Source organism: Procambarus clarkii, chromosome 57, assembly GCF_040958095.1.
Source record: "Procambarus clarkii isolate CNS0578487 chromosome 57, FALCON_Pclarkii_2.0, whole genome shotgun sequence".
Lineage (NCBI taxonomy): Eukaryota > Metazoa > Arthropoda > Malacostraca > Decapoda > Cambaridae > Procambarus > Procambarus clarkii.
In genome coordinates, this window is record NC_091206.1 from 15986984 (window position 1) to 16008455 (window position 21472).

A 21472-nucleotide genomic window follows, 5' to 3' on the forward strand; every position below is an offset into this window, starting at 1 on the left:
CGAAAGCACTCACGAACCTGTACATCTTTTCTCAATCTTTGGCGGCTTTGTTTACAATTATTAAACAGTTAATGAGCTCCGAAGCACCAGGAGGCTGTTTATAACAATAACAACAGTTGAGTTGAAAGTTTTCATGCTTGTAAACTGTTTAATAAATGTAACCAAAGCCGTCAAAGATTGAGGAAAGATGTACACGTTCGTATGTGCTTGCGTAACTGCTTTGTGAATCTGGCTCCTGGCTCGCACGGCTCCATTAGAGGTCCCTCTGCGCGTCAAACCTAAGGAGAATGTAGTAGATGGTGATCTCATTCTCCACGATGATCTCCTTAAGGAGCATGTTCCGCTCCAGGAAGTAGCCTCCGACGTCGTCCTGGATCTTGGCCCCGTTAGAGTTGACCACGATCATCTGCAAGACGCGGCGGCACGATGGTAAAAATGAGCACAATAAATAGTGAGGTTGTTGCCTCCCTTCCGAGTCCCGCCTCAGAGAAACGGACAAATTTCGTTATTGGAACAAAAGCGAAGCAAACTATATTACAATTAACTCCTACAAAATATCAGTCATTAAAAGAGCCACTAATGTAATGATATTAACAATTATATTAATAATAAAAGTAATAAGTAATGGTAATGTCTTCTTACAGACATTAATAACATAGGATAAAAACCAATACTTGTGTATTTGTAAAATTTATGTAAAGAATTTACACCAAATTTTTTACATAAATTTCACAAATGAACAAGCTTGGATTTTTATCCTAAATGATAATAATTAGAATAAATAATACTTACAATAGAAACTCAACAGTTTTTTCTGGTATGACTCACGATGTAACAACAAAATTGACAAAATAAATCACTGCTTCTAAGCTTTCTGTCTCAGTCTCTCTCTCTCTCTCCCCCTCTCTCTCCCCCTCTCTCTCTCTCTCTCTCTCTCTCTCTCTCTCTCTCTCTCTCTCTCTCTCTCTCTCTCTCTCTCTCTCTCTCTCTCTCTCTCTCTCTCTCTCTCTCTCTCTCTCTCTCTCTCTCTCTCTCTCTCTCTCTCTCTCTCTCTCTCTCTCTCTCTCTCTCTCTCTCTCTCTCTCTCTCTCTCTCTCCCTCCCTCCCTCTCTCTCTCTCTCTCTCTCTCTCTCTCTCTCTCTCTCCCTTTCTCTCTCTCTCTCTCTCTCTCTCTCTCTCTCTCTCTCTCTCTCTCTCCTAGTACCGCCAAATCCACAAATACCACCAAAAGTAAAACTCTGCATTAGAACGAAATGACCCCCGGTTGACCCCTGCTGGAGACTGACCTCTAGCTCGGGGAGAGCGTCGATCTTGGTGTTGACAAGAACATCGAAGTCGGTGCCGCTCATGTCGAGCACCAGCAGGTCGATGGCCGTGGTGATCCCGGCGGCGTACACCAGGTTCTCCAAAGGCACGCACTGCGCCTCGAACGTATCGTGTTGTACCTTTTCCTGGAAATTAGAAAGGCATTTCCTGGAAACTGGGAAAGCTGCTTAGGAGAAAGGAGAAAGAGAGAGAGACAGGGAGAGACAAAGGTCTGCTTTTAGTCTCGATACAGAATGCAGATGGATGTCATTCATAGTGAGAATCGTATAAACAAACTTGGCGTTGTGTCGTGTTGTTTGTCATAAGATACTTAGAAAAAGAACTTAGCCGCACCAGGTTACACGAGCGAAAGTTCACCCATCAACTCTACGTTTTTGCAATTTATCTTTTGACTGATAGACTAGGAAAAATGGAGAATGACTGCATGTGGATGTTGGGTAAATGAGTAAAGGGTAGGACAAAAGTGTGAGTGTGGTGGATGAAAATAAGGGGTAGATATAGATATTGGTTGATGGGTGAAGATATTGGTTGTTTGGTGAAGTTATGGGGTGTTGGATGTTGCAACCCGTTCTCGCACTTGCTTATAGTCAATATTGGCTTATTTTATAAGTGCATATGTGACATACTAATTGATTGTGAATATTTTGGTTTACCTTGAAAAGCTTCATAGAAAACACCGAACTCACCTAACCTTCTTAGTATGTTAAGATAAGCATCTCATTGCTTCTAAATTACAATTATTACTTAACCTATACCGTTGATAGGTTAAGTAATAATTGTAAATAAGAAGCAATAAGATGTTTCTTATTCTTATTCGATGAAAACCATGTATAGATCGAATACATGGTTTTGGGTGATGTGGCGGTGTACGATGAACATGTTTGAAATAGACTGAAGATGTCGGAAGGTAAAATACAGGTGAGGTCCCTAGGAAGAATGAGTAACGATTTGGGCCAGACATGAGGTACTTACATCCTTGGTCCAGAACTGTTCTATCTTGCCCTTGCCGAGTGTCTCCACCTCGTGGCTGGCCCCCTCCTCCACCCTCGGGTGTGACAGCGTCATCTGTCACACACAAACTCCTGTTACAGACAGTCTTCACACCTGGACAACTAATGTTATTTATCTTCTGTGACTAAATCTTATGAAGGCATAAAATATATTATCTCCTGGACTCGAATAATAAGTTTGAATAACAGCATTTTCCTCGGCATAAAACATTAAATAAACAAGAATTGATAAATACAATCAATTGTTCCCACGATTATGAGGTCGCGGGTTCGATTCCCAAGGCAGCATGAAGACGTTTTGCACGTTTTCTGCTGCTACTGTTACAAGCAATATCATAGGAAACTCCAAAGCCAAATAAGCAGCTGACCATAGCTGGGTAGGTGTAGGGCGAGACACAAGTCTTGGTCAGCTGGGCCTTGCGACCCTTCTTGAGCAGCTTCTTGTAGAGGCGCTCGTTGGGCTCCACCAGCAGCCCCGTCCACCCCAGGGACTTCTCCAGCTGCAGCGTGATGGAACGATACTCTCCGTCCCCGGCGCCAACGTCAACAAACACCCCGCCTCGCTGCCAACCGCAAGATATCTAATATTAGTTAAACCATTATGAGAGTCGAACCTAGAACCGAGATACAAACGCTTAAAAGTGCAAAACCAAGACTTTTAGAACTAGTACCAACACAGACACAACTGAAGCCCCCGTGAAGATAATCAACACTTCCCAAGTAAAGACTCACCGTCAAAGAGGCTAAAAAAATTCTTACTTTATTTTTGAAATGCTCTTTGATGAACTGCACGAGGGAGTTGAATTTGTTGGAGGTGCCGTCGTGGCCGGACAGGTTGTATTCGGTGGCAGCGGGAGGGAGGAAGTAGTTCCTTTTCAGGTAGGAAGCCATAGTCTCGTCGTTGAAGGCAGGGGGACCCTCCAAGAACTTTGCCAGGCATACTGAAGGGAGGAATTGTTGAAAAATATAGTTTGAGCTTGTGTTGAAGGCTTATTAACAGCTACGTATTTGGGTAAGGAAACTGTAAGAAATATAAATTTTAATGGGTGATATATCGCAGGCTGCTTCAACCTGTCCTCAGACCAAGTCCATTCCATCTAGTGGTCGACCCCAAAGAAGCATTTATAAAATTTCACATGCTCTACATTCAAATTGGGAATTTTCTCAAATATAAATTAATATTGTTATATATTAGCATACTGTGCATATTTAGGCATGGGTTAGTTAGGTTAGGTGTTTAGGTTCTGCTCTGGATTATTTGTGTTTGTAGAACGTGGGTAAAGCATTTAAAGCGTTGTGGTTCGAACAAAAGTCGTCAGCTATGCACTTGTTCCGGAAGTGTTTGAACGTCGTGAACACTCACAAAAGTGTTCACGACATTCACGACGAACACTCACAACAGTTGTGAGTCGTGTGCTCTCTCTCCCTCCCCCCCCCTCTCTCTCTCTCTCTCTCTCTCTCTCTCTCTCTCTCTCTCTCTCTCTCTCTCTCTCTCTCTCTCTCTCTCTCTCTCTCTCTCTCTCTCAGAATATGCAATCCCAGTAAACATTCAACATAACCACAAGTTTATTTTTGCAATTATTAACTATGTTATTGATACAACATAGCTATAACAAGGTTGAGGTTACGTTAGGTATAAGTTGGGGTATTATGAAGAAATGATTAAATGTAGAAAAACTCTTTGGAAAACAAATCCTATATTTCAGACTTCATAGGAGTCGCTGAGAATCGGAATAAGAGTTGATCCTTCTTAAAGGAGGGCACTTGGGGCCGACTCCGAATGGCCTGTGACAGTCCTATACCACCTATGTGTCATCTTGAAAAGTTGAATAAAGCTAGCCCAAACGTCTGGCCTCGAACCTTGGACAAGTAAGCAGACAATCAGATTGACAGAAATTCTCATTTTATAGATTACAGTTTTTCTTAGGTTCCGGTAGAAAGAGATTTAACCGGTTTCGACCTCTTGTAATGTCCTCCCACTTGCACCCTCTCTCTCTCTCTCTCTCCTCCGGATCCTCTCCCCCCGTCTCCTCACTCACCTTGCTTGGTACACACGGACTTGGAGGGACCGAAGAGCATGACCGCCACCTGGAGGAGGAGGACTAAGCCGAAGAGGCCAATCACCGTCAGTAGCGCTCTGCTCCAACAGCTGCAGGAACAAAAGTGATCTAGCCAGTCAGGGAGATGGTGTCACTTTCTGAGATGGCAACAGGTGCCATAATGTTAGGTGCCTGGCATAATGCTAGATGTCTGGTACATTACAATGGGGGATGGGGAAGTGCCAGGTACCTGGTATAATGCTAGGTGCCTGGCATAATGATGGCACCACCTTCGTCTTCTCTAACTAACTGCCCGATACCCTTAACGATGCAGCAGACATTGATCTGAGACTCTCACTAACACCAACCTCACTAAACACAGAGGAAGCAGATCACATGTTTTGGTATAAAATCTGATAATCAAATACACATCGGAATTAACCCTATAAAGGCTGCAAGTAAACACTAAATAAAATTGACTGGTCTAAACATTCTTATCTGTGCTCTATATCTTCCAAACTCTAAAGTACAATACTAATCCTTGCCTCAAACGCTTCTTAAAGCTCTACAACAGAGCTCGGAGACACCACACGAGAAACTTATTAATATATTTGATGTTGAAAGAGTCCGACTTTACCAATGCAGAAATAATATGCAAATAATGTGTCCTAAATTGTGCAATCCCAAATGCGATTGAATGTTGTCCTACCTTGAATCCATTTAAAAGTGAAACAAAGAAATATTTCATTCACATTTTGTAGTTATTTATATTCCTACTTCACCAAATAGTATAATTCACCCATAGAACCGATCGTGATTGCTGTTATTTTTTGTTTAAAATGATGTATATACTATTGCAAGAATTCTTACTATTTAAACACGTATATTATTTCTAAGTATTTGTAATTGATAGTTATAATTCATTTTATATATAACAATTATCCCTGTACTCCTGTTGCACCTGTCCAGCCACCACAAGCTTCCCCACCATACCTTAAAACAAATATAATATCAACAACTAAGCGCATTCTAGCGTCAGACGACATATAGCTCCATTGTTCGGTTCCCAAACGTGCTAAATACAAACACATGTACCCTCTCCATACATTACGTTTGTACTCTTTATAATTACAAACCCTATATTGAAGTAATAACTTAGGCTTCTCAATTAATGTTTATATTTTATTAACTGAATTACTAACTAAAGTACACGGCTACACTGACAATAATTACCACCTCCTCCCTAGTACCAGGCTACACTGACAGCAAATATCTGTATAAATGTCATCATGACCAATTTTAAACATATTTGCTAATTTTAAGTATCGGATTTAGATTAATTATACTTTTAAGCTCTATTTGTATATAAACTATATTGACAAATAATTCCAGTGTTTCCGGGTTCCCTGTCTTCGACGAAACGAATTATTATATTCATGACAAGACGTTGCATTAATTAAATAAATACCAGAAAGTTACGGAAGCAGAGAACATATATACTGAAAATGAATCTCTTACCTATTAGTACGAGCTTTATCGTCAGACATGTTAACCTACACACTCGCTCAGTAGACAGTATTATCCCCGACTGCCAGCACGACGCTGTGTTTTCCTGGTCTTCCTACTTATTGCCTCCGTGGCGTAGTCTCCCCTCCGGCAACATCCTAAAGAAAACAGAGAAAAGTAACACGGGAAACTAAATTGTTTTCTATGTTCACCGTCGGTGTCGACGTAGAGTATTGCTGACACTTGATAGGATAAAAACCCTCCTTTAAGAGGGTATATTTGTGTATATTATGTAAATATTTACACCAAGTCTTTCGCACTCGCCTGAGTGCTTTATCAAGGACTGAGTATATGGTTAGGACGGGAGTTACATTTCAACGGCCAGTCATTAATATATTAACACTGGAGTAGCCTTTGACTATAGGCACTAGAATAATGTTGGAACCCCTAGAAAATAGAGCAACCTTGAAACGTATTCAAATTAGATGAACTCTTTATACACGAACTAAAATTTCAACTGAGATTTGACAACGCAATCGAGAGAAGAGTTAAACACATTAGACATAATTTTACTGAAGACAACATACAAGTCATAAATACTCATCCATTGCCTAAGACAGAAAGGAGTAACCTAAGTAGGCCTTGTAGAGGCTTAGGAGTATCGCAGGAATATCCATGCACAAAAAAATAAAGCCTTGGAATATATAAATAATACAGAAACTTTGGAAAATATGTACAGTTGAGTAAACTTGGAACATATGCAAACTAGAGCAACCTCGGAATATATTCACACTAGAAATACTAATCTTGGAATATATGAACACTAGAACAACTTTGGAACACATACAAAGTAGAGCAACTTTGGAAAACATAGAAACCAGATTAACATTGAATTTATATACTTGGAACATATATATAAACTACAGCAACCTTGGAACATATGCAAACTATAACATTGAAACAGACGTACACTATAGTAACCTAGGAATATATAGAGACTAGATAAACATTAGAATATACACACTAGATAAACAACTTTGTAATATAATTACCATCACAGGTATATCCAATACCTAATTTGAAAAATAATTTTTCAGTTATTAATATTAAAGACTCGACTGTTTAAATTTAATTAGTGAGATGATTGTAATAATGGAGGAACCTCATTCATCACTATCAACTCTTCACTCTTCATCTAACAATACAAACTGAGACAGAAAGTACAGGTTAAAATAGTTTCTGATTGTTTATATAATTACGTGTAGTTTAATTATAATATATATATTTTTTAAATAACAAATATTAGACGATTTAATTACATGTGGTTAAATTTACTCATCATTTTGTTTATGTATTTGTTAACAGTTGATTTCTTCTATATAACTGAGTGAAGTTTCATTTATGTTAAGATTTCACTGATTATATATTTGCGTAGAGTGTTGTATGGGGTTAAAAATTATTATATGGTCAAGATTGTTACCTAATGTGCTATATTATTATTTGCTGTATTTAGATATTTATCAAATAACGTAAATTCAGGCCTGGCAGTTAGTTAATTGCGCAAGAGTAGTTAGAGAAACAAGCAGGAACGGTAACTACTTTTCTCGGCTTCCGTTTTCTACCACTTTAATGATAGAGGACCCTTGACATGTTGCAGTCAGTCGAGCTGTGACCACAGAGAGCAGCGGGTGTGTTGTGGACACTTTTGCCTGGTTGCCGTGTAAACTTACCTTAACCGGCTAAGTCATTTGTTTTCTGTGTCTTGGTATTTAAAGAGTATTCAGAGCCAGTCTGTTATTACTGGGTCATGCGAATAAATGTGAAGCTTATTTATTATGGTATATTATATAAATATTGTAGCTGTTTTAGTGAAAATTACTTTTGCTGTGCTGTATAAATTTTTGCTGTTCCGTCTATCGTGTAATAATTATCATTCTTTTTTTAATTCAATTTATGCTGTGATCACAATTAGTTTTAAGTTTTATTCTAAGTGTTTTTCCCACACCTTCTCCAAAACGCTATACGTATTAGTGGCTTTAGGCATAGTATGTACTAGCTCTATATAGAAGTTAAACGTTCTGTTTGTAACTCATCTAAGTATGTACTTTTAACCTGAATGAACACTTTATTTATTTTAAGCGAAAAATTCTCAGTAGGTGAGCCGGGAAGTGGATAGAGGAGAAAAATAGCTTATTGAAAAGAGCCGTTGTAGCATGGAAACGGTACTAGCTGCAGGACATCATACTAAAAATATAAAGAAAAAACTTATATTATTAATACCGATGAAAATAATTAAATTAATTTACCACTAGACAATATATGTTACGTAAAGGTTTATAGTATTGGCACATAATTCTGCCCGAAACGCTGCGCGTGCTAGTGGCTTTACAAGACTGTAATTACCATATTTGTATCCTCGCATTCCTTATGTACATTCTTGTATATGCATAAATAAATAATTAATTAAGCACCTTGTTATGTGATGCTTAATTGGTACGTCAGAAGATTCTAGTTATTAGATATTTTATAAACATTTTGCTTTTTCTTATGTGGGAAGCTCCTGGCCTTCCAATTCAATTTCTTTCCTTATTATGCACCCCATACCCATCCCGTGGGCGGTGGTGTAAAAGGTTTACAGAGGCACATAATCGGTTCATGAACTGAACCCTTTAGTTCGTTTAGCTAAGCAAGTAACAATCTTTTTGACGCTAGTTACACAATTCTTAATGTTATGCATACATATAAATATATACATACACATTTAATCATCTACACAAATACACACATCAATACTCCTTCCAGGGAACGTTTCCTAGCTACCAACTGCAGGTCAAGCAGACTGACAATTGTTCGTTGGGAAGAACGGTCGCTACAACTGGTCACAGGGTAAACGTCCCGGCCTCGTCCCATTCTGGCGATACTCACTCTCTAAACCGTAACAATTGCGCATATCTAATTAGTGATTATAATAAAGGAAGAGGGGCAAATCAGGGGAAGTGACCAGCTGCGCATATCCGAACGTATTCTCGGAATATCATTAAATTAACGGCTGGTAACAGATGCATTATAATACAAGATGCATTATAGACATTATAATACAAGATGCATTATAGACGATATGCATTGTATACAATATATATTTTTAGTAGTTATTATCGTCAGCCAGCAGAATGTAGCCCAAAAGTAACGACGTTGTCTAACTTGGTTGTTACTGTATTTAAAGTACAGCACAGTTGTTAGTCAAGTATATATTCCCTGCTGGGTGAAGAGAGGCAGCAGGTGTAAGGAGACTTGCCCACCCATCTTGCTATGGTTATCAGGCATCCATCAGTCTCGGGAGACTATGGTGTCGTGCTCTGGTTGTCGGTCTGGAGTGGCCTCACTAGGGCGCAAAGTCCAGGGTAGGTCGATACGAGGGAGAAGCTGTTTATCCATGCAGCAGGTTCTGGATAACAGTAGCTATAGTAGTATATGCTATAGTAGCGTTTCGGTATTCATAAATTAATAAATGCAACTAAGCTGCCATGATCGAGGAAAGGTGTGTAGGTTTCGTAAATGGATATGTAAATGCTTTATGAATCCTAGCCTGAACAACGTAGCCAAATTGTTCTAGTATCACTGTCAGCTCACATATTGTCAGCTGACAGTGAGGACGAGGTCCTCGACCAAGAGTTTTACGTGGCTATCTTGGTGCATGTTTAGGATATCCTCTTCGTTTGAGAATTTCTGAACTACAGCTGAAAATATAAATAATTTTATACCTAAATTTGTTGTAATCCTTCAGAACTCTTCATATGTCATTTGTAACGTAATTATTGTAGTTTTCTTAAAAGATTTTCCATCTTAATTTTTTTGTTCATTATACAGCTGTGGCCAAAAATACACACATTCTTTTAATTAATATTTATTAAAAGTCAAATTAACCACCGAAGTGTTTCCTGTATATAATTGATGAACAGTCACTTTATTTCATACATGAATGAGATTCTAAAATTACAGAAGGTAACATTGTCACACATGAACACACAGACAAGCGGACTGACAGTCGGAATATACAGGAGAAAAAAAAACATCGACAGAGATCATTGTAAACACAGATCTATGTAAACAGATCATAGCATTCAGATGAAACAAATAAAATGAAGGGGGTGGAAAGAGACAAATAGACAGTCTGAGAAAAAAGACAGAAAAACAGATGGGACCACAGATGGAGAAAGTAAATATAGAGAGAAAACAATTGACCGAGTTATAACGACTAATATAAGACGTTCGTGAAAGTGGCCATGTTGGGCATGCCAGCACACGCCTCTCGCCAGGAGCACACATTAACGGAATATAAGCAGCGTCATACACGAAACTGGCGACCATCCCAGCAGCCTTTGGGCACATGGACAAGAAGTCCTCATCCTTGTGTACTATGTAAGCCTGGCGCTAGAATAATCATCCCTAGCGATGAAACGTCTAAATATAATAGTAGGTGGAATAAAATGTGAAATAGAAGTGACTTCCTCTATTCTCAGCTTCAATATATGATACAGGTTATTGTATCAGACGACCCAGAGCTGAATGGTGGGACCCAGTCGAGGAAGCTTGTTCCCTACAAACAATACAAAACCCTTTATTCCCTACAAATTTCCCTATATTTAGGGAAATATATATGCAGGGGGCAAATGAGAACCTCAAGCTCATACCCTGATACTCCCTCCGACCCCACCTCAGTGTTCCAGGTGCAGTGAATCCCAGGAGAGTCAGAGCAGCATCACAGGCGAGGTCAGTGTAGCACTAGAGATCACTAGAGAACAGAACAGGGAGGAGAGTTGCCACGCCAACACTCGCCCTAGCCAGAATGACTCCATTACAGGTCTCTTTTACCATCGAACTTAACGAGAACGTAGGCAGCAGTCGCCGAGGTCTGGCCGAAGACTCTCTTGACCACCATGTTCATCTCCATGAAGTAGCCCCCGATCTCGCTCCCGATGTTGACCCCGTTGGCGTAGATTACCAGCATCTGTTGGTGGGAACACACACAGGTAAATTAGTTGGTAATTGCCTCCAGACTCCACTCACACAAAACTGGAAACGGTTTTAATAACGAAACTCTGTTCGTGTGTGTGTGTACTCATCTAGGTGTGCTTGCGGTAGCAAGCAAATTATATGTGTGTATATGTATATATAATGATTGACCCCTGCGGAGACTGACCTCTAACTCCGGGAGGGAGTCGAGCTTGGTGTTGATGAGAACTTCGAGGTCGGTGCTGCTCATGTCGAGCACCAGCAGGTCGATGGTCGTGGTGATCCCGGCGGCGTACACCAGGTTCTCGAACGGCACGCACTGCGCCTCGAACTTTTCGTGTTCTGCATTTTCCTGGAAAGTTAAGTTAATTATCAGGAAAAATGCACTAAATCGGTGTGACTATTGTATGGAGAGAATATGAGGACAAGAAGCTGGGGATGAGTTAAGACTAAATAGTTGAACTATGAAGATGGAGTGAAGGAACGGTGGGCAAAATAATAAACAATTAGGAAAAGACTTGCTTTTAATTGTTGGCGGTTAATGCGCCAAGAATGAGAATGTACTCACCTAGTTGTGCTTGCAGGGGTTGAGCTTCAGCTCTTTGGTCGAAGAGCCGAAGAGTTCTACATCGCATGTGGTACAGATCACCCTTACTACATGATGTGGTAAAGGTGATGTGTTGATTATGACTGAGAGGGTGTTTGAGCCTGTTGTAAAGTATGTTGTAAACAGTATGTTGTGTTAGTGTTAATGTGCAGGATGATTGATTGATTGATTGACGAAGATTAAGCCAACCAAGAGGTAGCACGGGTATGAGTAGCCCATAAGTAATAGATTTTTTTGAGTGAATGTGATGCATTATGGATGTGTTGGAGTACAAGACAAAGGTGTCAGAGCGTAAAATACAGGTGAGGTCCCTAGGAAGAATGAATAACGATGTGGGAGAGACATGAGGTACTTACATCCTTGGTCCAGAACTGTTCTATCTTGCCCTTGCCGAGTGTCTCCACCTCGTGGCTGGCCCCCTCCTCCACCCTCGGGTGTGACAGCGTCATCTGTCACACACAAACTCCTGTTACAGACAGTCTTCAAACATGAACAACTAATGTTATTTATCTCCTGGCTCTAACACAAGAAATAATTAAGACTAAACATGAATAACCTTGACATCTAACTCAATATGTGCACAATAGAAAGTTGTTTTCACATATCCATACATTCAAACATTGATTGTAACCGTGATATATATATGTACGTCTGCCTAGAGTTTAGACCTATTGTCTTATGTATGACCCTCTGTCCTGCGTGACAGTGAATACCAGCATTATCCTCACTTTAATAAGACTATCAAAATCCTCAGATTATGCAAAATTATAATTAATTTTATCAATAAAGATGTTAATAATAATAATCAATCAAAAGATGCTTCAGCTAATTGTGCTAAGATATTTGCATACTTATGAAGGGTATGAAAATTTCCTGGTATACTCTTTAGTATAAAAGTGTGTTTAACGCGGAAGTTGTGTTCTAGTAGTGGACTCTTAAAAACAACAAACAACCACAACTCACAAATTTGGGATGTCAATTCTCGTGTTATTTTACGTTTTTTAAGTAATGAAACAGTGTTAACTTTCACTAACTGTTAACTCGGTCATTACGTCAGGTCCTGTATTTTATTGTAATAATAATCAATAGTAAAATAATACAATTTTATAATATTATAAAATAATAAAATTGTATAATATATAATAATAAAATTTTATAATAACATATAATATAATTTTATAATTATTAATATAAATACGGGACAAAATGTATTGACCGAGTGGAGTTTAATTCTGGTTCATAGTGTTATGTTAAATGGTAATGTATTGCTTAATAATGTAAAATTATTAATTGTGATCCATCATTTTACTTATTATAGAATGTGAAAAGTTACATTATATAATGTAATATCTATATATAACCGATGTTAAAAGTGAAGTATTTGTAAGAATACGCTGGACGTCTCTGTATATTTCACATCATTGCATACTTTTTTAGCTCGAGTTTATTGAATATATTACCTTGTACACTAGGATATATTATTGGTTGAACCATGGAGAAATGATTAGTTGATGATGCATGATTTTATAATATTGACTTTCCTAAGTTGACTTGTATTGTATGTTAATATAGCATCATGTTGATATTGATAAGTGTGCAAAGTGTGACGGAATAGATTATATTGTAGAAGTTGAGTTTAATCTAATGGTGAAGAGACGGGGAAATGATCCAAGATGAAGTGCCCGGCTGTATTTCATTCTGTTACTTCGCCTTCTGTTGTCTATTGTTCAAATAAACCACTGAGCTATATGTATAACAGATCTCTAACCTTGTCCACAGAGGACAGAAGAAAATGCATATATGCTAGTTTCCATTGTAAATGCATGGCCACATCTGAGGTAGAAAATTGAAACAAAAAACTCTGAGTTTCTTCCTTTTTGCCTAAATCTTATCTAGTAGTGTTTTGCTTGCCATTTGGCCCAAAAGAATGTATTATTATTTAGTTCCATTTTACATGTCTGGGTTGGGGGAAAGTGTGTGTGTGTGTTTAGGATTAATATGGGAGTAATGCGTTGTTGGCAATTAGTGAGTGAGGAAGTTACCCGTCGAGTGAGCCGTTCTCCTCAGTGGTCGGGCAGAGTCAGTTGAGAGAGGATGGTGCGTTCTGGGCTATGGATCAGTTAAGTGTATTGCACTTACTGCTTTAGTTGTATAGGTATTATTTCTCTGGCAAGCATTGTTCCCGTATGTATTATAGAGTGTAAGAACTCCCGATGAAAAATATGTGATTAACCTATTATAGGTTCTGCATCATTTGAACCTATAATAATGATTTATAGTCTATAGTTATTCAGTTCTTGTTTGATTGTAGTAGAGTGGTTACTAATTTGAAATGTTTTATTTTTCCTCCCTGGTGATTACTGTAATTGAGGCCAATTTAAATTTAGGGGAGGACTAGCTTATTGTTGTTGTTTCAGATTTAGCTACTCAGAACGAAGTGTCCATGTAGCACGGGCTATGGTGAGCCCGTAAGACGACTAGCGGACGCATGTTAGTATCAATTACTAATAAACATTTATAAGATGAAGCCACCTCCAGTAAAAACCACATTTGATTTACCCGATCCAGTTCCTTGTAGACTCTATAACAAAGATTCAGCTGATTTGTACATATTTTACAAGTCCCACAAAATTCATTCGTCACTATTCTACAACTTTCCTTAAGAATAACACGCCTGTTATTCACATGTGTCACGTGCCACATGTGACTACCAGGCATATGTTACCTTTGCATGAACAGAACAATTTCGAAGTTAGTTTCACCTACAGTGCGCAAAACTGTGGAACTGCTTTCTACAGCAACTACTGAAAATAATTCTGCTGCAGTTATTTCTACATTTACAGCTATTACTGCTGCTGCTGCTATGATTACAGGCAATTTTTAAAGAAACCCCAAAGCCAAATAAGCAGCTGACCATAGCTGGGTAGGTGTAGGGCGAGACACAAGTCTTGGTCAGCTGGGCCTTGCGACCCTTCTTGAGCAGCTTCTTGTAGAGGCGCTCGTTGGGCTCCACCAGCAGCCCCGTCCACCCCAGGGACTTCTCCAGCTGCAGCGTGATGGAACGATACTCTCCGTCCCCGGCGCCAACGTCAACAAACACCCCGCCTCGCTGCCAAAAGCAAGATGTGTAATATTAAACTACTCAGAGTGTCAAACTTACATATAGCATATATACAAGCGCTTAAAAATTAAAAACCAGACGTTTAGAAGCCGATCCCATCACAGATTCACATAACTGATGTAATGTGTGTAAATGACCTTCCAGAGAGAGTGAATTCGGATGTCAGTGTTTGCAGATGATGAAAAGTTAATGAGAATAATAACTTAGGAGAACTATAGGGTGCTACAAGAAGCCCTTGACGATCTACAGAAACGGGGCTGATAAATGGCTGCTGGAATTCAATCCAAATAATTGTACAGTAATGAAAATGGGTAAGGGAGATAGGAAACCAGCATTTACCTACACTATAATGGTAAGGCAATTATTAGAAACAATAAGAAAAAACGACTTGAAGGTATATGTAATCACAACATTAACACCAGAAGCTCTTGTGAACAGGATTGTCAGCAGCATATAGGAAACTAGCAAACATTAGAGCATCATTTAGTACTTCAACATGGAGGCTTTTAAGTCTATATACATTACCTATGTGTCTGCAGCACTCACATCTTGAGGAACATAACAAGAAACTTGCGAAATTTCAGGGTTTCCAATTATATTAGTATCAGAACTGAGAGGGTTCTGTTGTGAGGTCAGGTTGAGGGAACTCAACCTCACAGCTCTAGAGAGAATAAACATAACTGATGTGATCGATATATATATGATCCTGAGCGGAATAGACAATGTAAACAAAGGAAGCTTGTTTCAATAAAAGGGAGGTAGGACAAGAACATTGGTGTAAACTGGACACACAATTGAGTCGTGGAGATGTTAGGAAGTTCTCATTCCCTGTATGGTACAGGTTGTCGAAAAGTGGAATGCATTGAAAGAAGACCTTGTCGAACCCAATTCCATCCACAACTTTAAGAAAAAAATGTGATGAAATCGTTAGCGTTGAGAGGTAATTAGCGTACCAGATACAAACGGCTAGGAGACGAGGTGTAATCTCGCTCCCCCCATATTCACCGATAGTTAAACACAAGCTACCGTGAAGAGAATCAACACTAACCAGACAAATTCCTGGTCAAGTCAAAGGGGTAAAAGAAAATCCCTCTCTACCTTGTTCTTGAAATATTCTTTGATGAACAGAACGAGGGCGTTGAAAGTGTCGGTGGCGCCGTCATGTCCGGACAGGTTGTATTGGCTGGTAGCGGGAGGGAGGAAGTAGTTCTTCTTTAGGTAGCTGGCCATCACTTCGTTGTTGAAGGCAGGGGGACCCTCCAAGAACTTTGCCAGGCATACTGAAAGATGGGATTGTTGAGCAGGAGGGAGAGGACCTACAGGATGGTGATAGGTGTAGGGTGGTAGTTGGGGTGGTAGTTGTAGCGGTGGTTGTAGGGTGGTTGATACGGCTGTGCATGGTAGTGGTTATTGAAGGCGAGTGGTGGTAGGAGGCTGATGAGAGACAGTTTGTTGTAATAATGGTAGTGGAGAACAGTAGTGGTTTCCACGTTTGTGGGGTGTTGGGAGAGGTAATAATAGTTGTGGTGTTGATAGGGGTGATTATGGTGATTGGAACAATTAGGACAGTTAACAATACACATATACAATATTAAAACCCTAGCATATAAACAGTCAAGGATGACGTGGTGTTGCTGCTTGGCTGGTCAATAGCAGTATTTCCCTTATCCTAGTCACAGTCATCGAGCCTATAATCACAGTTGTAACATTCAGCTAACATTAACATAACTGATAACTCCTTATAAGTGATTGGGTACGAAATCTTGACAAAATAAAGCAATGTAATCGCTGCAGACGACGAGTTACAATAACGTGGCTGAACATTGACCCAATGTTCAGCCACGTTGAACATTGTGATTTGATGACTCAAACCATACATCAGAAATTGAAGAATTTGGCATTTCTGTCCTTCCTGGACAGAAATGAAGCTGTTATATTCACATATGCAAGAGTAGCCATTCCACTACTAAAATTTCATGAACTGGAAATTAACTTGGAGCGGGCCTGCGGGCCGCTCCAAGCAACAGCCTTGTGGACCAAACTCTCACAAGTCAAGTCTGGCCTCGGGCCGGGCTTGGGGAGTAGAAGAACTCCCAGAACCCCATCAACCAGGTATCACTATACAGAGCATAATTTTTCAACACCGTTGAAAACGATAGTCAGTCTTTTATTGAGCGAGAGACGTGTCTAGCACGTACACTGGAATTTCAGAAACCCTCTTCTTCCCTCCCACTTCTCGCCCTCTCTCTTCTCGCCTTCACTCATCCCGCCTCTTACTCCTTCCGCCCCTCACTCCTCCTGTCCCTCACTCACCTTGCTTGGTACAGGCGGACTTGAAGGGCCCGAAGATCATGGCCGCCACCTGAAGGATGAGAACGAAGCCAAAGACGCAAAACACAGCCAGCAGCGCCCCGCTTACACACCTGCAGAAATGATGGTGATATGGGCCAGTCTAGGAGGTAGTGCCACTGTCAGATGACACTAGGTGCCATAAGACTTTTATATCTATCAATATAGCTATAAAATTAGACATTCAGTCAAACTAGGAATATGCAAAACTCACTTTTAGTTTTCCCATTGTCAGGGACAGGAAGCTTGTTAAGCTTATCGAGGGGACTCTAAGCCAACTACTTACCTTTACAGGAATGCAACTGACAACAGCTGTCTAGCTCCAGGGGTAAACCCTATTTCACAGCTTGATGAGCATCAGGTGCAAGGAAACGCGCCTAATGTTATACAATTGAACACAAGATGATAACCCAATGGATGAGCGGGAAGTGGGTATACAGCAACTGAAGAATAGCTTGTGGAGAGGAGATGCTTGTAGGAGGAGAAATGGAGTCGGGGCTTGACCCAGCTTGCACGACAATCCGAGACTAGATTGATGGCTCGGTGGGCTTGGAGGAGTGCAGAGGGCAGTAGTGTAGGTTTTTTTCTTCGTCTGTGTACTGAGACGATCAGTACAGAGACGAAGTGTTATAACTGTGAGTTTAATTGTGCAACAGATGTTTGCGAGCCGCTTAGAACTGATCAACTGATATTGCTGTTGTTGCTGTTTTAGATTCAGTTACTCGGAACAAAAGTGCTAAGTGACACAGGCTATAGTGAGCCCGTAGTGGACTACATCAACTGGTATGTTTGAGCCTCATGTGTGCTGTATATGCCTATCTTGAAGCTGTATGTTTGACAAGCATTCATATTCGTGAAATATTTGTTTATTTATTTATTTATGTATTTCCCAAGAACGCACTTTGGGTTGTGAGAGTACATAACACTTGGTGTTTGAGCGTTACATTTTTGCAAAGCCACTAACAAGCATAGTGTTTCGACAAGTCTGATAAACAGCAGAACTAATAAGCAACAGGAAACCATGGAAATAGATAACATACTGCAAATACATCTCTTACCTATTAGCACGAACTTTATCGACAGACATGTTGACCTACACACCCACTCAGCAGACAGTAGTGTACACGACTGCCAGCATAACGTTGCGTTTTCCTGGTCGACGTGTTGCTCTGTGTTGCCTCCGTGGCGTAGTTACCCCTCGGGGCCATGATCTAAAGAAAACCTAGTAGGAGTAATATAGGTAACTAATGTATATTTTAATGTACGTGACAAATTTAATTCGGTTTGCTAGGGGGACAGAAAGCTTATGCATATCTTTACTTTAGACATGTATCGAGGTTTACCCTAGGACCCTAACCCCACTACAGTTGCCAAACTCCCAGCCACTTAGGCTTGGACGGCAGAACGATGGTCGCGTTTCATGCAGGTCGGCGTTCAATCCCCGACTATTCCAGTGGTTGCAGGCACCATTTTTTCCCCCCGTCCCATCACAAATCCTTATTCTGACCACTTCCAAGTGTTATATAGTCGTAATGACTTGACGCTTTTCCTTGATAATTCCCCTCCCTCCAGGGTACCTATTTACTGCTAGGTGAATGGAGATATTAAGTGAACGGAAACATCACTTAATATCAATTCTGTCCCGCTCGAGAATCAAACCCGGAATCTCTTATTGTAAGTCGACAGCGAAGCCAATCGTGCTAATAACATTGTTATCGTATATCTACTTTTGTTTGTCGTTTACACTTACATACCACTAATTCAATAATAGGCAGACAGCCAGGACGCAACCCACAACAAGCTGACTAACTCACGGGTCCTATTTACTGCTAGATGAACAGGACTATCAGATTATAGAAAACGCAGCCCGTCCTCCAAAAATGGGGTGGCAAATGTTAGAAGACAAATAAGTGCAATTATGTACTATTCATATCAGTTAGGAATTGTACTTATTTTCACTTAGTATTAAAGTGTACTGTCAAATATATTGTGAATATTTGAGTTTACCTAAAAAACTGAATAGACAACCACACCCTCACATAACCATCTTAGTTTTTAAAAATAATAATTTTATTGCTTCTTAATTACAGTTAGTACTAATTAAACCTATAGCTATATTGATATGACAGTTTTATAAAATTAATAAAACAAAACTAAAATATATCAATAAATTGTAAAGTAACTCACAAGATTTTAAAATTTTGTATAAAATCTATATTGTTTAATAAACCTGAAAAAAATTCTGATATTTAAAACTTGTGTATTATACCTTTACACGGGAGACATCTTCCATCACGTAGGGTGCAGTCGCACCTCCACAGATCTCCAGTATCAGCTATTGATACTGGTGATGGCTCAAAAGGACCACCCACCACTTACGGGCTATTCATGCCCGTGCCACCTTTTGGGTGGCTTAATCTTCATCAATCAATCTGCAACTTGAAATTAAAAACTTCATCCTAAAATTCCAGCTCAACCAACGTGGGCAATCATTTCTGCCCCGCCTGGGATTCGAACACGAAATTTCCGATTGTGAATCGAGAACGAATTCGACTGTACTTCCGGGACCCTTATATATGTGAAAAGAAGTGTTTCAAGTTTTCAGTGTATGTTCTTACATTGTATATTCGAGTAAGAATTACTTGAACATATAATGTTTGTGTAATTACTGCACTGCTGCTATTGTTGTTGTTGTTTTAGATTCAGCTATTCGGAACAAAAAGTTCCAAGTACCACGGGCTATGGTGAGCCCGCAGTAGACTTACCTGGGGCAGGAGCGGGGCTGTAACTGACGTCCCCCATCCAAGAAGTGGCAGGGGCATGAGTAGCTTGTGATGCTGCTGCTTCTTCTTTTCCTCCTTCTCCTCCTTCTTCTTCTTCTTCCTCCTCATTCCATTTTAACCATTCTTTGAGTGCGCATCTTAACATTCCCACCCATCCCTGGACTTGCTTATCATTGCAATATTTAAATTTCTTAAGTCCATGAGCCTTGCTTTCCCTGTCCCCGTTACTTTTGCTCTGTACTAATCTCTATATTCTCGACAGTGTCCTCATGAATACTTTCGACGCAGAGAGTTGTATATTGTTGATAACAATCTTCCATATTTTGTTGATAACAATCTTCCATATTTTGAATAAGTTCATTTTCTTGTCTTTATCTTTAAAATGTCTAATTTAACACGTACAAGTGACAGCAGCTTCAAGCTCGACAAGCCCCAATGTAGGCTTGTCAAGCTTCATGTTTTTTTTTCAGCCATAGAGGTTATAAACCCATGAAACCGCCTACCCGCTGAAGCCGTAAATGACAAAACGATACTCAGTTCAAAATCTAGCTGAAAAAAATTATAAATAAAAATGGGGATACTTTTAACGGCGTGGCCCCTGGTAAATTCTGGTATATATGTAACTCGTTTGTTATATAATGAATGATATTCATGTCTAGATATAAGACTTCTTGAAGATGCCTATAACACATAGTTAGCTTCGTTCATTTATTATGCACCCCATACTCATCCTGTGGGCGGTAGTGGAAAGGGTTACAGAGGCATATAATGGGCTCAGGGACTGAACCTATGCATCTTGGTTATCTTGAGGTTATCTTGAGATGATTTCGGGGCTTTAGTGTCCCCGCGGCCCGGTCCTCGACCAGGCCTCCACCCCCAGGAAGCAGCCCGTGACAGCTGACTAACACCCAGGTACTTATTTTACTGCTAGGTAACAGGGGCATAGGTGGGTGAAAGAAACCCTGCCCATTGTTTCTTGCCGGCGCCCGGAATCGAACCCGGGACCAGAGGATCACAAGTCCAGCGTGCTGTCCGCTCGGCCGACCGGCTCCCTCCCCCTCTGCATACTTCATTTAGCTGAGCAGGTTACAATCTTGGTGAGCTAGTTACAAAATTCAATACACATCGTTATGTCAACAATGGGCTCGAGATCGACCACAAGTTCAGTCTCTAAATTAAGCAACTGATATATGTAGATAGCTAGTGTCACAATTGATATGTTTATACAAAATTATTCGCACACACTCCGTCACTATGTGATAGGGTGCGAAAAGATACGTGAATTCAGAGACAATTCTATAACAAATGTTCCAGAGATGTGTAAATATTTCATTCAAAATGATCTGCTGCCAGAAATCTTAGCCAAATATCCCCAGTTCGCTAACTGTAGGTAGTAACTGAGTGATTGTAACCTATCCACCGCTACCCACTGGAAGGGGAGGGGGAGGGGTGCAGGATAAATATACATACAAATATACATATAAATATACATACAAACTTTATTTTACGGTTTCCTAAAGTTGTACTGTAGGAATTTCAATATGGCGTCTCAAGGACGTCAAGGTACTTGGCATACATAGCGCCCCCACTCTATACTTATATCTCTGGTGCCTTTGTTCATTCCCTATCCCAAACTTATGTACCAAACAGTCATTATATTATTAATGCAATCTATATTGTCTTCATTACTTTGCACTGTCCCTATAACATCCCTGTTC

At 39.9% G+C, this 21472-nt stretch overlaps 2 protein-coding genes across 2 annotated transcripts; both read right to left on the reverse strand.

Moving 5' to 3' along the window:
* Positions 1–236: 236 nt before the first annotated feature.
* On the reverse strand, positions 237–6404 carry LOC123745008 (protein Star). The gene is made up of 7 exons (XM_045725257.2): positions 5894–6404; positions 4376–4485; positions 3096–3277; positions 2705–2899; positions 2299–2391; positions 1287–1451; positions 237–406 (listed from the first exon to the last, which is right to left on the reverse strand). Exons 1-7 carry the CDS (start codon positions 5920–5922, stop codon positions 254–256), a joined length of 927 nt encoding a protein of 308 aa, XP_045581213.2. The 5' UTR covers positions 5923–6404; the 3' UTR covers positions 237–253.
* A 3176-nt stretch (positions 6405–9580) lies between these two features.
* LOC123744904 (uncharacterized) lies at positions 9581–18133 on the reverse strand. The gene is made up of 7 exons (XM_045725124.2): positions 18030–18133; positions 16936–17045; positions 15721–15902; positions 14416–14610; positions 11858–11950; positions 11082–11246; positions 9581–10889 (listed from the first exon to the last, which is right to left on the reverse strand). The coding sequence occupies exons 1-7, from the start codon at positions 18056–18058 to the stop codon at positions 10737–10739; spliced, it is 927 nt and encodes a 308-aa protein (XP_045581080.2). The 5' UTR covers positions 18059–18133; the 3' UTR covers positions 9581–10736.
* Between the last annotated feature and the right edge of the window lie 3339 nt (positions 18134–21472).

Excerpts from the sequence above, each read along its gene's own strand:
- LOC123745008 (XM_045725257.2), bottom strand. The coding sequence starts at position 5,922 with ATGTCTGACGATAAAGCTCGTACTAATAG. Across the intron at positions 2,392-2,704 it reads CCTACACCTACCCAGCTATG|ATGACGCTGTCACACCCGAG; the intron begins GTCAGCTGCTTA and ends TGTGTGTGACAG. Across the intron at positions 407-1,286 it reads ACGCTCTCCCCGAGCTAGAG|ATGATCGTGGTCAACTCTAA; the intron begins GTCAGTCTCCAG and ends CGCGTCTTGCAG.
- LOC123744904 (XM_045725124.2), bottom strand. The coding sequence starts at position 18,058 with ATGTCTGTCGATAAAGTTCGTGCTAATAG. Across the intron at positions 15,903-16,935 it reads GTCCGCCTGTACCAAGCAAG|TATGCCTGGCAAAGTTCTTG; the intron begins GTGAGTGAGGGA and ends CCCATCTTTCAG. Across the intron at positions 10,890-11,081 it reads ACTCCCTCCCGGAGTTAGAG|ATGCTGGTAATCTACGCCAA; the intron begins GTCAGTCTCCGC and ends TCCCACCAACAG.